General features: G+C 50.6%; 1 protein-coding gene and 1 pseudogene across 1 annotated transcript in view; both read left to right on the forward strand.

Annotated features, from left to right (window-relative positions):
• TSPEAR (thrombospondin type laminin G domain and EAR repeats) overlaps positions 1–25,012 on the forward strand; it is a 41,887-nt gene that overhangs the window by 9,842 nt on the left and 7,033 nt on the right. The window contains exons 8-11 of the mRNA XM_072637990.1: positions 6,793–6,982; positions 8,832–9,061; positions 21,367–21,554; positions 22,858–22,959. Of these exons, the coding sequence (XP_072494091.1) occupies positions 6,793–6,982; positions 8,832–9,061; positions 21,367–21,554; positions 22,858–22,959 (710 nt within the window). The remainder of the gene's footprint in view (positions 1–6,792; positions 6,983–8,831; positions 9,062–21,366; positions 21,555–22,857; positions 22,960–25,012) is intronic.
• On the forward strand, positions 1,533–3,395 carry LOC140525447 (prostaglandin E synthase 3 pseudogene; annotated as a pseudogene).

Raw genomic sequence — 25,012 nt, forward strand, 5'->3', positions numbered from 1 at the left:
GATGAGCTGCAGGGGTGTGGGCTGAATGAAGGTAGTTGTGTGGGCTCAGGTCACATTCCTCAGAGTAGGGGTCACTGGGGCAGCCAGACTCCATCCTTGGCCCTGTCTGGGCAGCACTGCCGTCAGATAGTGAGCTTCAGGCTTAGGTGACTTTGCCAGTCACATTATAGATGACAGGAAGCAGGGAGGGGCAGCCCCATGCATGGACGGCAGAGTGGATCCAGAGTTTTTGCCAGGATGGAATCTCCCACGGATAAGGACCAAGAGTCAACCTGTGAGCAGGGAATTTTCTCTGCCAAAGCAAGTCGACTTGTCTTAGGGAAGAGCCAGGGACAGATAGCAAAGTATGAAATTGCTTGTTCAGGGTCACACACCTATATGTGCCAAATGCAGGACTATACTCAGGTCCCCCTGGCTCCAAGTACAGCTCTTTTGTTAAGGGAACTTAAGAAGAACAGGCCCAGGTTCTACACTTGACTCGATATAAATCTGGGGTGGGGTTGAGGGGGGTGGGAATGCCCCTTGAGTGGGCTGGGGCAGCTGGGCAGGCTAGTGGCCTTGGGAGCCCTGATGCCCAGAATGAAGAGCCAAGGAAGGGCCCGTCCTCCTTCCACAGGTAGCATTGAGAGCGCTGTGCCCAGGTCAGGCTTCCTAACCAACCCCTGCCCATAGTGGAGTTAAGGGAATGGAGGTGTGTCACAAACAGTAGCACCGACAAGATCTGAAGTCAGGTCTCCAGGTCCCCCATGATAGTAAGGGCCTCCAGAGGAGCATGCCAGATGGGAATGGGTGAGGATCAGCTGAGGTGAAGGGGATGAGGTGGGGGTGGCAGTCAGTGGGCAGCAGGCAGCAGGATGCCTTCAGCCCCTTAGGTTTGCTCTGTTTGTCCCTGGGGGATGGAGGAGAAACAATGGGAAGAACTCGCTGTGAGGCCCATCTGGACTTCTTGCTCGGAAAATTTCCCTCTGGAACCCAGTCCCAGGACTTCAGGGATGGCAGTGATCCCCCAGAGCACCCAGAGGGGGAGTGTGTCCAGCTTTGCTCAAAGACCGCAGGGAAGGGGACTCTACCGCCAAACCCCAAGAGATGTTCAAGACTTCCTTCCCTTTCCCATCATTCTCCTTCTGCCCCTGGGGCCCAATGGAGCAGATCTAGCTCCTCTCTGGAGGGAGGGTCTCCATCAGCCTTCTCTTTTCCACACTGATCCTCAAATGAGAGAATCTCAGGACCCTAACCTGTACTGGACTCCCTTCTCGGAACACTCTCCAGATGATCACTGTCCTTCCTAAACTGGTACCCAGAGCTGAACTCATATAAAGACGCTGAATGTGGACTGACTGGAAGATACACTGGCACCTTCACTTCCTTAGCTTTCCAGGCTGGCACACCACAGGACGCTCAGTTGGAGCTTGCAGCCCACCATAACCCCAAGACTTTTTTCAGACAAATTACTATCGTGCCTTTCCCCTTCTTGTGCTCATAAAGTTGGCCTTTTTTTTTTAAAGATCAAGTGCAAGATTTTATATTTATAGCTATTAAATTTCATTTTTTTTTTGGTGTGTTCCAACATTCTAGGGTTAGTTAGATGGGGTGCAGTAGATAGAGTGTCAGGCCTGGAGTTAGGAAGGCATAAATTAAAAAACTTATTTTTTGTATGACCCTGGGTAAGTCTCTTAACCCTGTTTGCCTCAGTGTTCTCACCTGTAAAATAAACTAGAAAACCACTCCAGGATCTTTGCCAAGAAAACTTCAAAATGAGGTCAAGGAGAACTGAACATGACTGAACCCAGGGAACAACAATGTTCTAGGTTGTCATACTACTTCTGAATGCTCTTTTGCTGCCCAGTCCTTCTTCGTATCCTCCATGCCTCTCTACATCATTGGTAAGAATGACCCTGCTCGGGGAGGAGGAGCAGGCACCCCAACCGGAGCCGCCTGCCCGCGGGGAGTCGGAGCCATCCTTGCCACCTGAGAGACCCACCCTACTCGTTCATCCGCCCCCCCTCCACACCCTGTACACAATACAGCTGGCTTCTGCAAAGTGGTAAGATCGAAGGGACTATGTCTTTATTGAGTTTTGTGCTGAAGACAGTAAAGATGTTAATGTAAATTTTGAAAAGTCCAAACTTACTTTCAGTTGTCTTGGAGGAAGTGATAATTTTAAACATTTAAATTAAATTGACCTTTTTCAGTATATTGATCCAAATAACTCCAAGCATAAAAGAACAGACAGATCGATCTTAGGTTGTTTATGGAAAAGAAAATCGGGACAGTCATTGCCAAGGTTAACAAAAGAAAGAGCAAAGCTCAGTTGGCTTAGTGTGGACTTCAGTAACTGGAAAGACTGGGAAGATGATTCTGATGAAGACATGTCCAATTTTGATCGCTTCTCTAAGATGATGAACAACATGGGAAGTGATGAGGCTGTAGATTTACCCGAAGTAGATGGAGCAGATGATGATTCACCAGACAGTGATGATGACAAGATGCCAGATCTGGAGTAAAGAAAGATAACTTCATTGCAAAAATTTCATAATTGAGATAATTCCTGCGTTGGTAGCTCTAAAGGCAGATACTGTATTTGCCTCCCTTAATCCATTTTCAATTTGTTTGTTTTAAAAAGGCTTCACTAAGGGTTGATGTGTTAACCTTATGCCTGAACATTTTTTCAAACTTCCAAGAAGCAGTTGAGATATAGGCAATGGACATAGTTTGCACCAGTTTAAAAGAAAAGGTTCACTGAGTCTCTTTACTCTTTATACTGCAGGTACTTACATGGAAAGAAAACTTAGCTTATTTTAAGTAGCTTAAAATTACTTCCCCCTAATTCAGCAGGGTAGACTAAAGAGAATTTTAAAGTGTTCAGATTTTAGTACACAGAATCAAACTGCTGAAGCAAGTTTAATTGGCTGACAACTTAAGCCAACAACATTACTGTACCTCTGGAGTATCTTCATGATTGTTCCACTAATGTTTTATTTAAAAATAAATAAATAAATTATTCACTTCACATTGTTATATTTAAATCATCACTAGTTAGTGTTCCAAATGTATCTTAGCTAAAACTAGTGAAGCCCTAATTTAAATGGTTATGAAGCCTGTACATTTGGTATTGTTTGACCCTCAAGCTTTTACATCTCTTAGCATGGAGGAGGAAGAACAGCTATACATTGTTGCTTGTCAGTCTGTACATTTAGATCAAATTTGTATTTGCACTGTCAGTATAGAAAACGAGTGACAAAATGTTTAATATACTATTGGATTTTTTTTTTTTTTTTGCTTTATTTGGGTAGGGGGGCTCGGCTTATAACAAGGCTGAAAGAAACTTCAATTTGTGTTCAGAAGAGTGGGGATTTTTTTTGTCTGCATTCTTTCTAATAAACAGTTGAAGACTTCTTGGCTGTCCTTTTAAGTGTCTGGTTTACTGTAATTTCATGTATTCTTACTATTTACTGGAATGGAATTTTTATTTTTACTTGAGGAAGAATATGGTAGAACTATTTCCTCTCAGATGAAGGAGGCTTGTTGTAATGTTTCCAGGAAACCTTTTAAAAAGTGGATCTGTAATAGAACTTGTAGATACACTTTACAACAGTTGAAAAAGAAAGTGTTGTGATTTGACTGAAATAGAACTAAATTGTTGTCCTCCTCTAAAAAAAAAAAAGAAAGAAAAAGAAAAAAAAGAATGACCCAGCTCGGCTTCCTGAAGCGTTGGCCACGGTCTCTGGCTACATGGACACGAGGTCAGTGACAACAGCTCAGTGAGTCTGGCCACTCAGCTGGTTCTGAGGCCCTGACCCAGGTCTCTCTCTCTCTCTCTCTCTCTCTCTCTCTCTCTCTCTCTCTCTCTCTCTCTCTCTCTCTCTTCCTCTCTGTTTGCACGTGCAGAACCTGACTGAACCCTTTACCCTTTACCCAAACCTGTATAAACATCACTTAGGCATCTCCGTCCTCTCCTTTCTGGGAATCTGCCTGTGGGGTTTTCCGTGGATCTCAGTGGTCCTGTGACTCTTCATGGTGGCTAGCTGTGGCAGAGTCTGGCTCTTCTCTTCCTCCCCCTTCCCTTTCAGCTAGATCGGCCTGGTTGCCAGGCTGTGCTTGGTCACTAGGTGTACTCCATCCCTGGCAGGGAGCCTGCTGGCCGAAAGCCTGTTGGCCATGTCTCGCCCCTCAAGGCGGTTTTCTTTCCAACCTGCTGCTCCCTCTCTTGCCTGCCTCCCTAGCAGTCAGTCAGCAGCAGAGAACATGGCCTGTGACCTAGGGTGTTCCGTGTCATTCTCAGCGGTACTTTCAGGGTTCCTTCCAGCAACCCCTTTTGTGTGAGTCACCAGAGATAGGGAGTCGTCATCCACTTGGGCAGGTCACATCATCACAGTCCCCTGAGTCCTGCCTGTCTTCTCTCTCTGGCCAGTTCTGGATACTCCCTCCGCAGAGTCCCCCCTCCTTGTCCAGCCTCCTCTGCCTCCTTCAGTGGCCCCTCAATGTCTCCGGATCCATCCGTCCTCTCCAAATCCAACCTCTGCTCTTTCTGGAGGGACTGAGGGTCTTGGAACCTCCTACCCAGGAGCAGCTGTCTAAGGGCACCTCCCTCCCTACTCAGCAAATATAGGATTTACGTGTTTAGATTTTAATTTTAAGATGAAAAACCTTAGATTAAAAGTTTGATTTGTAATTTAAAATCTAAATATTAGTTTTCCAACTACCATCGCTGGTCTGTATTTCTCTTGGGCAGTGTACTAGGGGTACAAGGTCCCTCTTTGCTAATTCCATGTGGGTGGCATTTCACTTGCAGCACCATTACCTCTCTTGTTCCTCTGGTGTGCCAGGGCACCAAGGACACACCTTCTCCTGTGGCTGGATGGGACCGATAGGTGGTCCTTATTAGCCATTGGTCCCTGTGCTGCTGAAGGGAAGTGGGAGCTATGGAAGAACTTTGAGCAGGAGAGTGGAGTGATGGGACCAATTAATAAAGTGTGACCCCCAGAAGGGAGAGGCATTGACCCCCCCCCCCAGTCTGTTTGCAGTGTGCCTTGGATCCAGAAACTCATGCATCCTCACAGTGCCCCATGGGATTAGTACTTGCTAGCATAATCTCTATTTTATGGAAGAGTAGAGTCCAAGAGACTTAGTAGGGTCATTGAGCTAGAAAGCAGGGGCTTACACCAGGTCTTCCTGGCTCTATACTCTTTCCCAGTGTGAGGTGGTGCTCTCCAAAATGCGGGAGACCTGAGGGTATCAGAGGCATCCTGGGAGATCACATATGAGAACAAGAATGAGGCAGTGCACCAGGGGGCAGACTCTTAGGGAAATGAGGGCTGGCTGTGGCCAGAAGGTGTGCTGGGCTTGGAAGAGGCCAGAGCTTAGGGCTCAGGGAGTACTGGGTTGGAAGAAGGTACCAGGGGCCAGACCCAAGTTCTTAGGTCCTGTTGGCTCCAGAGGACAGGTCACAGCTATGGCCATTTAGGCAAGCATGCTCTAACCCCAGGATCTTTGGCCCTTCATTCAGCCTGTGTCTGGGGCTGGGTCAGTCAGAGTGGGGCTAGGCTGTGTCTCTGTGCTCCGATGCCTGGGGCCTAGGGCTGGTCGGGAGAGAGCAGAGAATGCTCTTGCTGAGAGCTGAAAGGAGAGAAGTCGAGGGTGGGGAAGACCAGAGACTGCTGTTTAGATGAGAGTCACTGAGCTGTGTCTGGGGGCTTGAAGGAGGAAGCTGCAGAGACAGAGACTGAAGGTGCCTCAGAGCCTTGTAGACCAGACACATAATGGACAGGGCCAGAGCAGGAGGAGAAAGGTCAACCACAGTCCCAGAGAATCTCTTCTTGCCTCAACATGGTGTCAGGAGAAGGTGGGAGGCAGGCAGGCAAAACCAAACTGGTTTATACCTTCAGGGTCAGAAGAGACCCCAGAGGCCACCATAGCTGGCACATGGCTGGCCCAGAATCCCCTCCAACTCTTCCTGAGAGCTTGAAGCCCGCCCTTCTTTTCCCTGGCAGCCCACTCCATGGCCTCCCTCCAAAAGGGGACAGGTGAGGACGTGGCTTCTGCCACCTCCCTCCAGATGTTAGCCTGACTCGGGCCAGCCAGCCCAGCTGTGGCTTTGTAAGCAGGTGGGTGAGGGCCACAGGGAAAGAGGAGGCAGAAAAAGAAGATTCTCTGAGCACAGGCTTTGACTTGCCCTGCCCCAGGCCTTTCACTGCCTGTCATTCCTTTGGAGGCAGGTATGTCTGCACGTTTCCAAATCAGGCCCACAAGTTGGCTCGTAGTGTGTCCCATGCACCAGGGTGTGCCCTGAGCCTGGAACTCAGCAGAGTGCAGCCTTTCCCCCAGGCCCAACCTGCACCCCACCCCCCAAATACATCTCTCAGACTGTTGAGGCTAATGGAGTAGCATGTGTGTGTGTGTGAGTGTGTGTGTGTGTGTGTGTGTGTGTGTGTGTGTATGTGTGTGTGTCCACATGAATGCACACTCTGGAGAAGGAGAAGGTGTCCTTTCCCACAGACCAGCTCAGGGCAGCCTTCATGGTGGAGGTGTCTTTTAAAGGATGGTGAGAGGAATTTGGAGAGGGGAGGAGGATCTCCCAGGAAGAGTCATCTTGGGGGCCATGGTGCAAAGGCATAGGACTGAATGCCCAGGGTAGGTGACTCAGGCAGGGGAGCGTGGAGAATGTGGTGGTGAAAGTCAGGGGCAAGCATGGGTGTGGTCTCTCCTCGATCCTTCCACTTTCCTCCGCAGCAGCTCAGAGCCACCCTTCCCCACACCATCTCTTCAGGAAGCCCCTCCTCTGTTCCCTTTCAGGTCTTCCTTGCTGTGGCGAATCTGGAACCCAAGGAGAAGGGTCAGCAGGAGCTCTCGGTCATTTACAAATGGAGCCCCAGGAAACTCAAGTTTGTCACATACCAGAGGATTGTCACTCACAGTGCCAGGGACTGGGAGGCCTTTGAGATTGCAGGGGAGTCCTTTCTGGTCGTAGCCAACCACCGAGAAGGTAAGAAGGTCTAGGGAAAAGTCTGCACCTGAGCAGTGCCCATTGATAGAGGCTAGTGCCCATTGATAGAGTACCTACTATGGGCCTGGTGCTAAAGTGCTAAGCACCTTACAATTGTCATCTCATTGAATCCTCACAAGGACCTTGAGAGGTAGGTGTTAGTTATTCTCATTTTACAGATGAGGTCATCGCGACAAACAGAAGTTAAGTGACTTTCCCAGGACCATACAGCTAGAAAGTATCTGAGGCTCTAAATTGAAAGTCTACAGAGCCGTTGTGCTAACCTCATTGTTGTATACCTCTGAAACATGGACAGTCTACCAGTGCCATGCCAGGAAACTAAATCGTTTCCATTTGAACTGTCTTAGGAAGATTCTGAGGATCACCTGGCAGGATAAGGTACCAGACTCGGAAGTCCTTGCTCAAGCTGAACTGCCAAGTATTCATACTCTGCTTCAGAGAGCGCAACTCCGATGGGCTGGCCACGTTGTTCAAATGCCAAATGTATGCTTGCCAAAAAGACTATTTTATGGAGAACTTACATGAGGCAGGCAATCACATGGTGGCCAGAAGAAATGATACAAGGACACGCTCAAGGTCTCTCTCAAGAACTTTGGATTTGACTGGTGCAACATGGGAGACACTGGCACAATACCACTCAGCATGGCATGCCTACGTAAGAAAAGGTGCTGTGCTCTTTGAACAAAGCAGAATTGAGACAGCACAAAGTAAATGCAGGATGCTCAAATTTGGGATATTCACCCCAAATATTCACATGGACTATCTGTGCCCAACCTGTGGTAGAGCATTCTGAGCTCATATTGGTCTGATCAGCTAGTTGGACACACTGAAATTTCACTTTACAATGGTGATTTCATTTTGGTCCTCTTCGAAGATGAAGGACAACCACCACCACCACCACCACCAACAACCATCTGAGGCTCTATTTGAACTCAGGGGTTCCTGACTCTATGTCCATCGCTTTACTGGCTGCTCCCTCTTTTTATAAATGAGGAAATGAAGACCCAGAGATTGCAAAGTGATTCACCTGAGGCCCTGCTCCAAGTTCTTTGAGATGACTTCCAACATCACCTGGAAGGGTCATCAGCTCCTCTCCTGCTCAGGGCTCAAGATGCCCTTCCCAGCCCTCAGCACTGTCCCAAAGAGGGGGGAGGGCCTCCCACTCCCTGAAAGGCTTCAAGCAGAGCCTACAGGCCTGCTCAGAGGGATGAGACCTGGGAGTCTGTGGTTCTGGGAGGGAAGTGTCAGGACCCAGTATGGGAGCCCTCTGTCCTCCCCCTTGTCATAGTTTCAAAAACACACAGTATCACAGTCACCTGAAGGAATAATGCATGCTGCTTCTGGACTTAATACAGGTCAGGACATTCTAAAATGTGGGGATAAGGGGACGGGGTCTGAACTGAACTGAATGCAATTTCTTCCTAAGGAAACAGAGGCACTCATCACTGTTCATTACCCCTCAATCAGGGCCCGTCTCTGGTTATACAAAGCATTGGGGGGCCTCAAGGGTCTTCCCTTCTAGGTTGGGAGGGGCACATGTGGTTGTAAGGCAATGAAACTTGAGGAAGGATAGAACACTACCAGATATGAGGGAGACCAGGGAGGACTTCCCAGAGGAGGTGATACTTGAGCCCAGCCTCTAAGGAAAGGGAAGGTCCTGAGAGGAGAGAAGAACATGGTTGGGTGGGGCCAGCCAGATGGAGAGAACATGGCCCTGGGCCCTCCCAGAGAGCTGGGATGAAGTGGAGGGGGCCACACCCCCACATCTCCACTGCTAGTGAAGTTCCCTGGCATCCTCCTTACACCCTTCCCTTCTCTCTCCCACCAGGAGACAACCACAACATCGACAGTGTCATCTACAAGTGGAACCCAAGATCAGGGCTATTTGAAGCCAACCAGACCCTAGTCACCTCAGGCGCCTATGACTGGGAGTTCTTCACTGTTGGACCATACTCATTTCTGGTGGTGGCCAACACATTTAACGGCACTTCCACCAGGGTGTTTTCTCACATGTACGTCTGGCTCCTTGGCTCCTTTCGGCTCTTCCAGTCTTTCCTGGTAAGGAGACAGAAGGCAGCACAGACTGACCTGGTCTCGTCTCCATTACTGAGTGCCCCCAGGGTAGACTTGGTGAACTTGGCCTTTACTGGGCAGCAGAGAGTCCAGACATGCCCCTCGCTAACCCAGCTTAGAGTTGAATCCATGGGGGAGTCCACCTAGGCTTTAGTGAGGATTGGGAAACTTTCTCTATCATTTCCCATCCCGGTTGTGTCTTGGCCACTTCAGGCACTTTGAGGAGGGCTCTTAGATCAGATAAGCCTTAAGGGGCTGAGGAACCAGTCTACACTTCCCACACCTCTGGGCTCTCCCAATGCAGTGTGTGTGCAAGTGCTGTCTGTCCTTTGCAAGAATCCTTGCTAATGGTCCTTCTTTCTGGGAGGATAGCCATCCAATGAGTCATGGTACTGTGCTCCCACTAGAGATTCAGCCCCAACTGCTTTTGGCTTCACCCTCCTACTTCCCCTCTGCTGCTGTCTTGGTGGGGTTTTTTTTATTATAACTTTTAGAGTTATCAACAAACAGACATTTCAATAGACTAAAAACAAGAAAGAGCATTACAGGAGAAACTGTGAACATCTATGACATACAATATTAGAGTAGAGATTAAATTTAGTGAGGTACTAACAAAATTATCCTGTTCCCATCCCCTTCTCACCTTGTTTGCCTCTGTGTATTTTTAAATGTTTTATTGATGGTCTTCCCGCCCCACTCCATCTCCATCACTACCCACTCACTTATCACCAATCCCCTGAAGATAGAAACCACACCTTGTAAACCATCGGTACAGGCAAGCAGACAAATCAGTCTGCTGGCCTCAGTGTCTCATACTTTGCCTCAGGGTCACCCCCATTCTGCCAGGTTCCATCTACAGACCTCCATAGAATATGTATGGCTCAGGGTCTGGTGTTTCTCCCAGGTGTTTTCTCTTACACAGTTCTGGGCATAATGAAAATTATTCTCTTGGGTCTTCTCATTTCATTCTACATCGCACATCCCTTCCCCTGATTCTCTGAATTTGTCATTTCTCATGGCACCACCTCATGCCATTACATTCCTGTATATCACAGTCCCCACAGCTGACAGGAACCCACCTTTTTCCAGTTCTTTGTGACAACAACAAACCCTGAAGGCATTGCTATCGATATTCTTGTACACATAGGGCATTTCCCTCTGTGTTTGACCTGGTAGTTTACACCTGTACTGCAAGTAAATGTCTATACCATACCTCAAAGGTAGATACAGTTCAGTGACTTTCTGTATAGAATCCCAATTGATTTCCAATTGAATGGTTAAGCCACTTCAAAATTCCATCAAGAGGGCGTTAGTGTTCCCATCTCCCTTCCGATAACTGCTATCTTCCCCTCTCATTTTCTACACCAAACTGATGATGAGGTGGCACCTCAAAGTTCTTTAAATCCTTTTTTCTCTTATTGACAACCTGAAACATTTTTTCATATGCTCGTGGATAGCTGGGATTTCCTCATGTGAGAAATGCCTGTTCACGTCTTTTGACTGGTGGAATATTTTTGTGATTTTTTAATGTGACCTTTACCAGAAAAATTTGCTATGAACATTTCCCCAGTTGTTTCCTTTCCAATTCTAAGTGTATGTGTTTGGTTTATGCAAAAGCTTTTCTGTTTTAGGTCATTGAAATTGTTCATTTCTCTTTTATGACCACCTCAGTCCTTTGCATCTGTTCATATAATCGGGTTATTTTTATTGTTAATATGACCACAGTTGACAGTTTTCTGAATGTTGAAACAACCTTGCATTCCTGGTATAAATTCCAAGCCTGGTGTCTTCCAGAGCTTGAATTCTATGGCCTCGTTTTCAAGAATTCCATCCCATCTCTATGCTGTGATGACACATCAAAACAGGAGCCCGGGGTGGGGAAGGGAAAAGGAGCTGTCCACAGAGAAGCCTTTAGTCCACAGATGCATTTATCTGACCTGTCATTCTTGAGGCTCTTAAAGAGTTTATATTTTAAGGTTGCCCTGGGTTCCTGATTCTTAGGAACCCAGCCATGTGCCTGGGACTCAGCAACAGAGGCATTGAGGTGACTTTCTGAGGTCACACTAAAGCAGAGACTTGGGATCCTTAGATAATCCACAAGCATTTATTAAGCACCTACTGTGTGTCAGTCACTATGCGAGGCATAGGGGATCCAAAGACAAAAAACGAGATGATTCCTGCTCACAAGGAGCATATGCTCTGGTAGAGGTAGGACAAGTAAAGTCCCATTTGCTTCTTGTCTGCGTGGTTTGTATATTGTGGGGCAACCTCCGTGGTCAGCTTCAAGTGCAGATGACATGTCTCCATTCCTGGACATCCCTAAACATGACTCTCAGTCATGTAGGTCCATGTGTGTGTCCTGGAATGGGCTTTTCATGAGTCAGCAGACCTCCGGAGACTAGAGGTGGGCATTCATGGGCCAAAGGGGGAGAAGGTAGATTCCAGAAACCATAGATTGTTTGGTTTGGTGTCAATCCTGAGAAAAAAATAGGATAATTATTATGCGTTGGAAGGAATTTATTAATCAACCCACAAGCATGGATTAAACACCTACTATGTTCCAGGCACTGTGCTAAGCACAGGGGACACAAGGGACGCCTATTCTCTTCGGTAGAGAGACAGCATACATCTCCATCCAAGGTACATACAAGATAACTGCAGATGGAAGGCAAATGCACAGACGAAGGCTCTACCACTGGAGGAGGCATGAAGGGACTCCAGCACATGATAGGTGCTTACTACATGATTATTGACTGAATGATTCCAGTAGAGTATTCCAGAATTTCTAGGAACCAGAACAGGTTCATTAAGAACACACAATACCCAAGAGCCTCAGTAATGCTTTTCATTGACTCACTCACCTACAAATGCCACAAGAGGGTGACCTAGGACTGTGTATCTGGCTTCCAGCAGGACATTCAGCAGAATCTCTCATAATGTTCTCATGGATGAAATAGAGAAATATGTGCAATTCTGTGGAGTGGAGGAAAGAGAGCTGAATTTGGGGTCAGAAAGCCTGGGTTCAAATCCTGACCCTGTAGAGAGCTTCAGAAAATTTTCCCTCCCCTCCATTTTCTCATTTGCAAATCAGGGGGTTGGACTTCAGAATCTGTTGGGCTCTTTCCCAGACTTTGTGACTGAAGCCCCAGGATGTATGGGTTCAGCCTGGGGGGCCTTGCTTGGTCCTGCTCCATAAACCCTTTTTCCATCAGGAGGCATGCTCATCCAGTCTATGAATGACAAGACTCTGAGAAGCCTCCCTAATGCCTGGGCTGACAAAGTCCAGAATCCAGCAGATCTCAGCAAGCAGGAATGAGGGTGGCTCAAATAGCTAGCAACGGGATGCTTAATGCAGAGAAATATCAAGTCCTGCATTCAGAATGAAAAAAAAAATCCCATTGCAGAGGCAGGTATGAGGGAGCTGGAGGGAGGGGTGGGGGTGTCCCACCTCTCTCCAGAAAGCAGGACACACCTATGGATACACACCAGGGATAGGAAGGAATGGCCATCTGCCAGGAATGTTGGAGGCAGCTTCTTGCATGGCACTGAAGGCTGGATTTGGTGATCTCGAAGATTTCTCCAGCTCTTTGGTTCCTGGGATTGACCGGATTTTGGGCCCAACAAGTACTCTTTAAATGGTCCAAGACCAATGATATATGGCCGTGGTAGACTCATTCAGTGACATTCAGAGACTCCAAAGGTGCAGTCAGTCTTGGCTTTTGTCTCCTCCTCATCCTTCCATGCTCTGAAGGGGCACATGTGTTTCTTCTGATGTCTCCTGAGTCTGCCAATCACTTGATTGGCATTTATTAAACTCCTCTGTGCCAGGCCCTGAAACGTGCCCCTAGATGGAAATAGATAAATGCAGTGCTCTCCCTGTGGAGAAGGGAGGAGGGACTGAGTCACGGACTCTCTTTCCAACAGAGATGTCCCCAGGGACCTGGCCCTCGGCTCCTTCTGCTGCTCAGTACTGCATCCAGAGTCAGATGTTCAGGTCTTGGGGCTCAGCCTGTCAGGAGGGCCTGGAGTCATGGGGGGTGGGTGCGCCATTCTATTGACCTGCAACATGGATCCAGGAAGACCCTCTCCTTCCTTGGGAATGCGGCAGTGGGCTTCCCCTTTGGATGTGGACTCGGCTACATATTCTGGGATACATCTGGCTCTGATTCTGGGAGTCAGAAGAGACTGCCTCCCATCAGCCCTTAGAGTGCCGTTAAGTAGGTGTGCCTGCCTCACCGGGGAGCTGTTCGATCACGTCTGCTCTCGTTATCACTGCCACTGCTGCTACAGATTAATTAATTCTCTACCGATAGTGCCCCATGTGCCAAGAAGCACCATTGGCCACTCTGCCAGGATCCTTTCCCAGACCGATCCTGAAGAAGGGACCAATGGGTCCCTTCTGCTCATCAGGCAGGTGGGCAACAGACGAGAGTCTGGTGGGTCCAGCTGGTCATTAGTTTGGTTAGTTCTTAAGGAAGGGGCCTTAGAGCCTCATCCTTTATCTAGAGGCATCAAAAGACCAGCTTAGAAAGTCCTGATATCCTGTAATGGGACAAGCAAACCGTTCGGAGATCTGGGTGTGGGGAGGGTTTGAATGTCGGAGCAGCCCACAGGGTGCATGCCTGGGGGCAGGCAGAGGTTTGACACCTGGGGCGGGTCTGGGAAGGGAATGATTGATGAAGTGTGAGGGCACTTGGCAGCAGAACAAGATGTGGAATGTGAGTCAGAGCAGGGCAATTCTGCTGCGTGGGGAGGCAGGAAGGCCAGGTGTGGGCTGCTCCATTGTCCTCAGGAAGGAAAGTCTATGCTCTGTGGGAGGAGAGAGGGAAGTGTGGTGTCAGCCCTTGCCTAGGGTCTTCCCATGTCCTTCCCTGCCACAGATTCTGTCTCCTTCCTTCGGTTTGTAGAGCCTAGGGCTCAGGTGAATGAATGAACGAACAAATGAACAAACGAACGAATGAACTAATGAATGAATGGAAAAACCTTCAATGAGACCTGCTTGGGTGAGGTTCTGTGCTGAGTGCTGTATGTCATCAATGCAGTGTGGGCCTCAAGGAGCTTACATCCTAATAGGGAGAGATAAAGCACCCTGGGAGGGGTGGCCAAGGAGGGACGCTTTGGTGAGAGTCTCTTGGAGGGGCAACGTGTGGAGGAGGGAGTGGGAGATCAGCAGGCTGGTAAAGAGAGAGGAGGGAGTACCCATGTGGAACCAGCAGCCCCTGGAGAGGTTGCCCACAGCCTCAGGCTGGGCCAGATGACCTTGGGATATTGACTCCTAGCTGGGGCCTGGTCTGAGCTGGCCTCCCTGGTGGGTTTGACAGGACCTTTCCTCATATGCAGTGGGCAGACTCTCTTGGCTTCTAGAGATGGTGGAGCTCTGTCCACTATATCTGGAAGTGGGAGGTAAAATACTACTCAGCTGCCTCCCCCATACCCTCTTCATCATAATAGCATTCCTATAGCTCTGCAAAGAATTTTGCAATTATAATCTCCTTTGATCTTCACTGCAACCCTGGCAGGGTGGTGCTGTTGTACTCCCCATTTTACAGATGAGGAAACTGAGGCAAGCAGATGTTAAGTGACTTGCTAAGGTTCACATGGCTAATACGTGTCTGAGGTTGGATTTGAACTCAGGTCTTCCTTACTCCAGACCCAGCACTGTAGTGATAAGATGTCCACCCAAAGCGAGTGAGAACCACTGCAGGCAGGTTTGCCTGGAGACTGCATTATCTCTTCCCTAATCAAATCCATTCCAAGGATGGACTATCAGGGCCCAGGGGATCCTGGGGCACCCTCCTTTTCAAGACTTTTTGTGTTTGGGGTGTGTCTTACCTCAATGCTGCCGGGCCTCTGAGCTCATCCTGCCAGACCCTCTGGCCACCTGTGCCAACTGTGGCTTCTCTGACACTTGCTGACCCCTTTCTGAGAGGGACCATGGCCCAAACTTTAGATGACGCTGGAGCCTCCCAGGAGCCCCTTGGACAACTGACCTGCAGCCCTTCTGTAGTGACCCCTGAGAATGCCCTTCCTGGCCTTCTGGGGATGGGACTCTGGAGGAGTGTGGTGAGGCAGGCAAGAAGAGAGGGGGGCTCTGGAGTTTGAGGGGAGAACAAAGGAGGAAGTTGGGGGGGGAGGAAACCCAGAATTCTGGGCGTGGTTCTAACTGGACTGCCCCTCCCTGTATGGCAAAGGTTTAGGGGAGCTCAGGAGGACTTTTCAATGGGTATGTAGATGCTTAGGGTGTTATTCAAGTCTGAGGGCAGGGTCTAGGATACAGAGGAAGCCTGGACACCCTTGAGAGCCCCTATGAGCAGGGAGAGAGCCACTCTGAAGGTGTTGGTACAGAGTAAAGAGGAAGCAGCCCACCGTAGGGAACATGAGAGAGGGCGCTCCAGGCCCAGAGAGAGCAGCTGACCCTGAGAACATGGATGGAAACATTGGGAAAAGAGGAAACACAGACACAGTTGAGGGAGCTCCCCAGAGCTGGACAAGCTTGTGGTCATGAGGCCTGCAGGGAAACAATGGGGATCCCGGGGGCAGGAAGCCCTGACTCAGTGTGGGGTGGCCTGTACTTGTTAAGAGTCCGTGAGGATCGAATCTCTGCCTCAGCATATAAGGTGAGGGAAGAATTTAGAGCTAGAGGCTGGCCCAGCCTGACCCATGACCCCTGGAGTCCTGAGACAGCAGGAAGCCCCACAAACACACAGTGAGTACCTGCTGTGTGCACAGCCTGACCCATAATTCCCAAGTCTGAGGCATTAGCGTCCCAGACTGTGGTTTTGCCAGACACAGGAGGAGCGAGCCTTAAAACTGAAGAATTTAGCAACTCTGTCCCCATCCTGAGCTGCAGTGGGAAAGGGAAGGTGTGGGGTGTCAGGGGAGCAGGGGCACCCTGGTGAGGAGCAAGTCACCCCTCAGACCCATCATAGCCCTCCCAGGCTACCCCCTCCAGCCACCCTCCCACCTGCCTGAAATCTCTCCCCCCGCTAATTGATGCATCTCAGGGAGGATGAATGAGAGAAGTGGCTGCTCATCCAGGAAGGCCTGGAGCCCTGGCCATAACCTGTGCTCCACTCATCTGCATTCACACAGGCACACACCTACATGCATGCACACATACTTATATGCCCACATACATATGTAGAGAGACACATCTAAAGCTTGTGGAGCAGCCAGCTGGGCTATGGAAAAACTCAGCTGGGATGTCCCAGGATGCCAGGGACCAGAGACTGAGAATAGTCATCTCGACACCCACACCTTCTAGAGAAGGAGAAGTAAGGCCTAGAGGTCAGTGACCTGACCAGGTCACATGGACAGAGGGTGGAAGAGGCTGTACTTGAAACCAACCCCTCTGACCCACAGGACCAGCCTCTCCATAGTCCCATGCTGCAACCACCTGGGTCTTTTTGTGGACCTCAGTAGCAGGGGCAGTGCCTGCCTGGCATGGAGCTGAGGATGTGTCCACAAATGGCTGGATAAGCTGGAATTCTGTGCTTGATTAGTGACTCCACCATCTTGACCCAAAGTCAAGCAGGGCAGGAGTAGGGAGGGAATGGGTCCAGGGGTACAGGTCACCACCAGTCATAGCAGCAACTGCTTGGCTCAGGCTGGTCTGATGCCAAGCTCTTTGAAGAGCAGGGGCAATGTGGCCTCAGAAGCAAGGGGATTTCCCCACCAGTCAAGGATTTGGGGAAGCCTAATCTGGAGCCAGTTGGAAAGCCTTTGAATTCAGCTTAAGAAGGATTGGCATGCTCTTGCCCTGGCTCATGGACATCCTGCCTGGAGCTTTAGTGAGGACAAGTGTTAGCCCTGGGGGGCTCAGGAATGCACAGTGGGGTCAGCTGCCCTGGCTCCTTGTGGACCTGCCATTAGGTCCAGCTTTTCTTAGCCAGCATGTGGCATTGGGGAGGGCACTGACTTTCATCCCCTCCATCTGCCTGCCTTCCAGCACCCTTGGGAGAACACTCTGTCGGCTGAGCTTGGCAGGACCCTGGCAAAGGGTGGATAGCTAGTCGTGCCCCTGGTGAGCAGTCCTCCACTGCCACCAGCCAGCCCTTATCTCACTCACCACCGGTCAACCTGGAGCTCTCCTGTCAGGGAGAGACTGCCAGTTGCTCCCAGTTCCCATGTGCACCCATCTCTCAGAGGTCTCCTCATCCCAGGCAGACACCCTGATTTTCTGGGAGCCTTGAGAAAGCAGACTTCCTCCCTGGGGAATTCCAGGCAACTTGAAGAGGATTTTTCCTTCCCCTAGGGACATGGGAGCTTCCATCTCACCCTGCTCCTACCTGCCAACCTCAGGAGTGGCAGCTTCAGGGTTTGGCTGGAGCCTCTGTTTGAAACTGGTCTGGGCAGGGATTCCTTGGCAGGCTGGGAGCAATCCTGTCTCTCTGTGATCTGATGAGCGATTAATGGGCTTTGGGTTGCCCAGAGAGACCTGTGGTCAGCCAGATCCAGGAGAACCATGGTCACCTGTGCTGGGCACACAGAGCCCTCCATTCTCCAGCTCCCAGGCCTGGAGGCCTTTCAGTTTTATTCTGTTTTCTATCAAGGAAAAGTCTTAGGATGTGGAGATGAAAAAGGGTAGACCAAAGGCAGTATGGCCAGGCCCAGGAGAGACATCTACACCTGACATGATGAAGGGACAGGTTCTCAGACACACTCTACAGCTGCTGGATCCCCATCTGGGGGGAGGGGCCAAGGCTTCCTGGGCACAGAGTATGGCCAGAGGCTGCTTGAAGCCTGACAAAGGTGCTGTGGTCACCAGGACAGGTCACTCAAGCTATAGCTATAGCCAACCTGGCAGCTCAAGCCCTGGGTATAACCTGGTGCCAGGCAGAGATGCCGATGCCCTCCCCAGGCAACTTACAGACTCTGATCTTCCCTTCCTCCACCAGCTGGCTCATCTCTCTCACCCTGAGCCTTCAGGGATGGACCCTGGCTCCCTGTGTCCTCTTCCCAGAACCTCCCACCCCCTCCTGGTCACTAGTTCTCCTTTGGCCACTGTCGCTACCCAGATTCCTCCTGTGATCCTGACTGGAGGTCGGAGTTCTCTCTCTCCAGAACTCAAGCCTTTCTAGTTGAATTTCCCCATGCCCGACTCAAAGAATCTATATGGGGATCCCTAAAATCCTGGCACAATTTCAAGCCATTAAAACTTTTTAAGTCATATTTTAAGTTAGTAGGTTTAAGCTCTAAAAGCTCAAAACTTCAGAGATTTGGGGACCCCATGCATATAGGCACAGCCAAAGATGGGGAGATGGGGAGTCTCACTGAGTCAGCAGGAATCCTGAAGGAATCCTGAGGAATCCTGAGTCTGGGGTTCTCTTTGGGCCTGGAACCTCCCCTGGAGCCTAAGACACTTACTTGGGGCTCTTTGCCCCCAAGCTGTGGGCCTCAGCTGCCTGTCTGTGTTTAGATTGGGCCCGATGACTTTGGCCTCCCAAGCTGGTGCGGGAGATGCCTCGACTCTGCCTGCCCATGTGGAAGAAGGGGTGCACCCCAGAGATAGGGAAAGATTACTAAGGAGGGGTTTCCTGAAGAGAAGTAATAGGGGTGCTTACTACTGTAACCGATGGTTTTCCCCCAAAGGCATTAGTAGCAGCTGGTGTAGTCATAGGTGGTGGTTTTCCCCCAGGACAGAAATAGCAGCTGATGGTGTAGGCATAGCTGGTGTCTTTTTCTCCAAGGCATTAGTAGCAGCTGGTGATATAGACATAACTGGTGGTTTTCTCCCAAGGCAGCTGGTGGTATAGTCATAACTGGTGGTTTTCCCTCAAGGCATTAATAGCAGCTGGTGGTGTAGGCATAGCTGATGATTTTTCTCCAAGGCATTAGTAGCAGCAAGGGCAGAATGACTTGGGAGGGACAGGGCTGGACTTGGGAAGAACTTGTGCCCAGATGGGAGGCAGAGAGCAGCAGAATGGTTAGGCTTGGGACACAGATGGCCTAAAGCTTTTCTCTGAACAGCCCCCCACCTTGGGAACACTGGCCTTCTCTGGAGCATGGGGCTGAGGGGCCTTGCCTGATGGACACTCAAAGCTGGAGTGACCCAGAGGATCCTTCAGGCTGCCCATGCAGAGGATGTGTGCAGGCTGCAGCGTGTTAGTAGGAAGGCCTGTCAGAACATCACCAGATGTCACTTGGGTGAAAGGGAGAAAACTGGAAAGGTCAGAGTGAGCCCAAGGGACAACAGAGGGCTCCCTCGAGGGAGCTTCATGGCAGGGTTGTGGAGGATGCTCCAGTGTGCTGGATGGACGTGGATGATCACCCTAGGACTGGGCAGATGGGCTGCAATCTGCATGACTGGAGAGAAGATCCACACTGAGAGGACATTGGTACTCCCTGGAGGAGGATTGGGGAATCATTTCCCTGACTTGTTGGCTGTGTAAGGCTTTGGGGTTTCAATGATCCTGACAGCTCATTCCTGCTCTTTCAGGGAGGGGGAAGGCATGGAATTTCCCCTGGGATGAAGGGGACTTAGGGAAATTCCCAAGCCAGAGAGAGGGAATGAAGCCTGTCTTCTGGCCCTGGATCTCTCATTGCATATGCTAAGTATCTTTGCTGCATGCCAGATGGAACGTCTATAGTTTGAGGGGAAATATGGTGGGTGCGGGCTCTGATGGAAGTCTGCTCACACCTCCTAGAGCCCTCATCTTCTGCAGAATAAAGGGTGGATGCCATTGGCCCTGGAGACACAGCTCTGAGACTGTCACTGACACGGTTCCCCTTCCCCAAAGGGGGCCAAGCCAAATCCTCACAGGACTGCCCCAAGACCACCCCTGACAGGAACCACAGCAGAGCCATGGGGCAGGGCTTGTAAAACCACCAAGCACCACCAGGGGGTATCTGGATCCTTGGGCTTCCCTTCTCCACTCTATAAGAGCAAACTCTGTAAGCATAGTAGCCCGTGGTAGTGGAACTGGATGGCTAAAGCCTCTTTCTTTGGGGGAAAAGGCTGTGTCCTGTTTAACCATGGATCAACTCAAGCTCTTGAGTCTCTGAGTTTTGGGATGAAAGCAGTCCAGCCATTGAACTTTTCTTCATCTCAGTTTGCCCAATTTTAAAATGGGGAGAAATCTTTCCTATTAAAAATTACTACACACAGGGCATCTCTGTCATAAACCAAATTTCACATTTCATATTTCTGGGAAAGACTGTCCTTAGCATCAGCGTTCCAGTCAGAGCCTGCACCTCCCTCAGCTCAGTTCTTGTGAATCACTGGAGCGCTCTGTTTGTGGGCGATATTGCAAAGGAAGGCCTGGGGATGTCCAGGAAACACACCTTGCCAAAGGGTGGCCAGTGGCTCAACCAGTCAGTCAATGAACAAACATTGGGAGCTCAGAGAACAACGAGTCTTGAAACTGAGCCTCAAGAAAGCCCTGTCCCGTTTTTGATCCACTCAGGGAGCAGAGGCTCGATTGTTTATCCACCGGTGACCACAGTGGAAGGCAGCGCCCTTTTGTGGATAATAGGCCCGGCAGCTCTCACCCAGAGGCAGGGAGGGAGCACCTTCAGTAGCTAGGGGAAGGAAATGGGTTTTTTTCCCTAACTGAAGTTTCTTCTTTGTAGAATCCAAATTTGGAGCTGGGTGGGACCCTAGAGAGCACCTGGTCCAGTCTTTTCCCTTTACAGAGGAGGAGATTGCGGTCCAGTGGGTCTAAGTGACCTATCTAACTTCCTCCCTCCCCCCCTTCCTTCCCCCCCCCACCCCGTGGCCCCTCTGACTCTGTACCCAGAATTCTTTGGAATCCTGTTCATTTCTTGGCTCCTGATGTCTCCTCTGGAGTTTGCTCTGTTGAATTAGGATGAATGTATTTAGCTCAGGACAAGGAGTCCCTCCAGCCCCCAGCGGCGAAGGGTGGGTTTCAGAGGTGACTTGGGACTCGGCCAAGGTCCCTTGCTGAGAGTGCTCCATCCTGGGGCTGACAGTGAGGAGCAGGGGGAGGCGCGAGCCTGTCCTACGCACTGGTGGGAGCCTCGGGAAGGCACAGGTGTGGGCTCCAAGGGCGCTGCGGGCATAAGCGTCATCCCGATGTGGACGGCACAGCCCAAGGCTGGCGAGCCTCTGCCCCCTTTCCGGGCAGCTATGGAGAGGCGAACTCCCTGTGCTCGGAGCATTCTCGAGGACAGGTGAGGAGGGCCAGTCTCACCTTAGGTGGCCACGCCCACTTCCTGCTACCTGGCTGTTCTTCCCTGGGGTCCCAAGAGCGCCATCTGGGGGCCACAGGAGGCGTCTGCACCCCTCATTATTGGGTCCCCCACTTACTCCATTTTCTGGTTTCACCTAGACCTTCGGGGCTGCAGACTGGGAAGTGTTCCGTATCGGTGAGCGGCTCTTCCTTGCGGTGGCCAACAGTCACAGCTATGACAGCGAAGCCCGGGTGCAGAACAGCTCCTACGCTATCAACTCGGTCATCTATGAACTGAACGTCACTGCCCAGATGTTCGTCAAGTTCCAAGACATTCTCACCTACAGGCAGGTACCCATTAGGCATGTCTGTATGGTGGATACAGGGTCAAGGTCCTAAGCTGTGACCTGGGGGCTGGAAGGAGCAGTTCCAACAGTTACGGGGTATTCGAGGGACAGTCACACTGGGGGAGGGAACCCAGCCCTGCCTCACCAGGATAACCTGGCTGGGAAAAGCCCATGAGATGGCGGGTAGCCATGGGGTAACTTGGGCTAGACCCGTCTCTCCTTGGTCTTTTTTGTTCCATGGCCCTGGAAAGTGGACAAACTGACATTGCCTTTCTGTGACAGAGGACCCCAAACCTGGTGGTGCCGTGCTCCAGAGATCCAGCCAATGAGGCCTTGGTCGTGTTAGGAATGAATCATGTCCGTGACAGTGATGTGGCCACAGGGTGAAAGGCATTGTGGCCTATCTGTCCACTCTTGTGAAATCATTCTGGGGTACTTGGTGGCTCCTGGCTACTAACCTCACCCCAATAGGACACACCATTGGAAACTTCTGTTGGGAGGGATGGATGAGTTAGACAGATATGAATCCCTGGATACCCTCTGTGGGGCTTCAGTTAAGCCAGATCAGGAGTCAAGGTGCAAGAGCCTCTATTCCAGCTGCCCGGGCGCAGTCTGGGGTTTTCTGATCGCGAATGATGCATGCCTTTGGAGATCATGGGGTATTTTTTCATTTGTCAACTGGTAGAACCCACAGAGCCACCCACTCAGTGATTTACATCAGCCACATCCAGGCTCATCCCATACCATTTCATTAATCTGCTTCTGTGGTTGTCCTGGGTATGCATCCCTCGGTGGATGTGTGTCCCGTAGTGGGTCTGCATCCACATCAGCAGTACCTCTGTTTACACACACACACACACACACACACACACACACACACACACACACACACACACACACACACACACACCCCAGCTCTAGGCTATTCGGGACAGATACATAGATGCTCATGTCCCAGCCCAGGTGAGGCTGTCCAAGGCCTCAGTGAACACCTGCCTCAGGTGTTCCTCAGACAGCCTGGCTGACAGCCTGCTGTGGCTAGCCCTTTCCAGAAACTCCCGTTCCCATCACAGGGAACAGGAAATCCAGATGTGCTGGGCCCCAGCCCCAGGTGTGCATCCCTAGCTGACCTGGGGCATGAGCCAGTGGAAATGCCTTGTACTTTGGCACAGGACTCAGCAGTTCCAACAATAGGATTAGAAATTTCCTTAGGAATTAGTTGGCTGTAGATGATGCCCCTGGGGGAAGGGTTGCTCCCAGGGAGAGCCTTCTACACTAACTCTCTCTTATATTCTCTTGGCAGCGCTCTGGACTGGGAGTTTTTCTCTGTGGGAGAAGATCACTTCCTGGTGGTAGCAAATTCCTTCGATGGGGAGTCCTTCTCAGTGAACAGTGTCATATACAGGTATCCCACCCTCCACCCCTTCCCCCTCACACACTGTGGCCCACTGGCCTCACAGTGTCCATCTTGTGACCTATTCCACTACCAGTAGCTCCCAGGCTCTCCCTGACGAGTTCAGAGCACTTGGCAGTCCCAGGGGAGCAGTCAAAGGAGGGGGAGGCCCCTGCCTGGTGCCTTACTCTGAGTTATGAGAGGGATCTCGGGGCCTTTGGGACCCTGCCTCTGCCCAGCACTGACCCAAAGATCCAGACAGTCCTGTGGTTATTGCCATGGTAAGGGTGACAGGAGGGCGGACCCTGATGACCAGCTCTCCAGGGCCACCACCTTCCTCTGCACTTGGGATCAGGGAGGAGACATCCATGGGCAGGGGTCAGGTTCTAGAGGGGAGGTTCGGCTTCTCAGGGCTGACCTGGGGGGTAAAAGCTGGGCTCGGTGGCCAGCAGGAGACAGGGTGGAGGGTCCTCCACACACCTGCCTTCCTTCTCCCCCAGATCTCCCCCAGGGATCTTTGGTCCCTCTGTGGCCACTCACCTTCCCAGAGTACATGAATGGTGCTGTGTACTCAGCTGCTCTATGAGGCAGCTTATGTGGCCAGGTGAGGACAAAGAATCCAAGAAGGGAAATGATTTCAGGCATGATGGAGGGGGCCTGGGCTTGGGGGGGGCCCCGAGCTGGAAGTCAGCACCTTAGACTTCCCCAGCAGGACACCTAACATCCCATGGCTAAGCTCTGGCTCTTCTGAGGGTTGGCACCTCAGTGGCTGACTTGGCAGCTGAGGCTGGAAGGGAACAAACAAGGGAATTATGCATATTGATTGTTATAAATGTTATGGAGTATATTAATATTGGTTATAATAAATGAATAACTCTCTGCTATCATGTGTCAGGCACTGCGAAGCACTTTACAAATATCATTTCCTGTGATCCTCACACAGTCCGGTCAGGCAGGTGCCAGGTGGGAACAGAGATAGAGCTTTTCAATCCAGCTCCATTTCCCTGAGATTTATTAAGGGCCTATCATGGCCAAAGTCCGCTAGATACAGAGACCCAAGGATCTGACCTCTGGGAGCTGACTCTCCCAAGTGGATACATCAGGTGACAGAGAAGGGAAAAGAAATATGTACAAAGTGAATGAGAATTAATTTGGGGGCTGAGACCCCAGTGTCTGGGGGCGGGAAGGAAAGGTCTTGTGAGGGGATGTTGTCTAAGCTGAGCTCACTGCGAGCCAAGGACCCAAGAGGCAAAGGGGAGGTCATTAGGGAAGGCTTGGTGAGTGTTTAGGCAAATGGATCCCAATCTAAGACTCCAGTTTTTAAGGTCAGCATAGGATGGGTGGGAGCTGGAGAAGGATCCTTTGGGCAAGCTTCTTCATGAGGCTGGAGAAAAGGTCGTCAGGTTTGGCAACTGAGAGGTCATTGGTCACTTCAGAGATGTGGCATGTCTGTAAACCAGATTATAAGAAGTTAAGAAATGATTGGGAGATCAGGAGAGAAAATCCTCAGAGGAATGCTGTTTCTCTCACCCCAGGCTATCTGTGCAGAGAAGAAGCCTTCTTGTCCAGCAGCCTGCACTGACCGGGCCCACTGCCCACACGTCCACTGATTTCAGCAGGGTCCTCACTGCTGCCTGGCAATGTTTCCTGGCTTCCCTGGCTGCCTCACTGCTTACCTTTCTCTTCTCCCCTCAAGCCTCTGTGAGCCTTCTCACCAGAAGCTCTCATGGTGGCTGTCACCAAGAAGACAGAGGCCACTTGTCCCAAGCTAATCCTCCTCTCTGAGCCTCTCCCCAAACAGCATTCCCTGTTCCCTGGTGTTTGATCTTTGCTGGGTGCAGCATTGTCCGACTCTTCTCTGTGTGCCCTCCAAGAGCTCAGTCCTTCCATCCTGCTTTTTTCCTTTTCATCTTCAGTCTCACTTATCTGCGGGTTCCTTTCCTGCTGCCAGCAAACGTGCTCAGATCTGTCCCCTCTGTGAAAAACCTCTGCTGGCCCAAGCCATCCCCTTGAGTCCTTGTCCCACATCCTTCCTTCCTTCTGTTGCCAAACTCTGAGGCACAGC

Source organism: Notamacropus eugenii, chromosome 2 (genome assembly GCF_028372415.1).
Source record: "Notamacropus eugenii isolate mMacEug1 chromosome 2, mMacEug1.pri_v2, whole genome shotgun sequence".
Taxonomy (NCBI): domain Eukaryota; kingdom Metazoa; phylum Chordata; class Mammalia; order Diprotodontia; family Macropodidae; genus Notamacropus; species Notamacropus eugenii.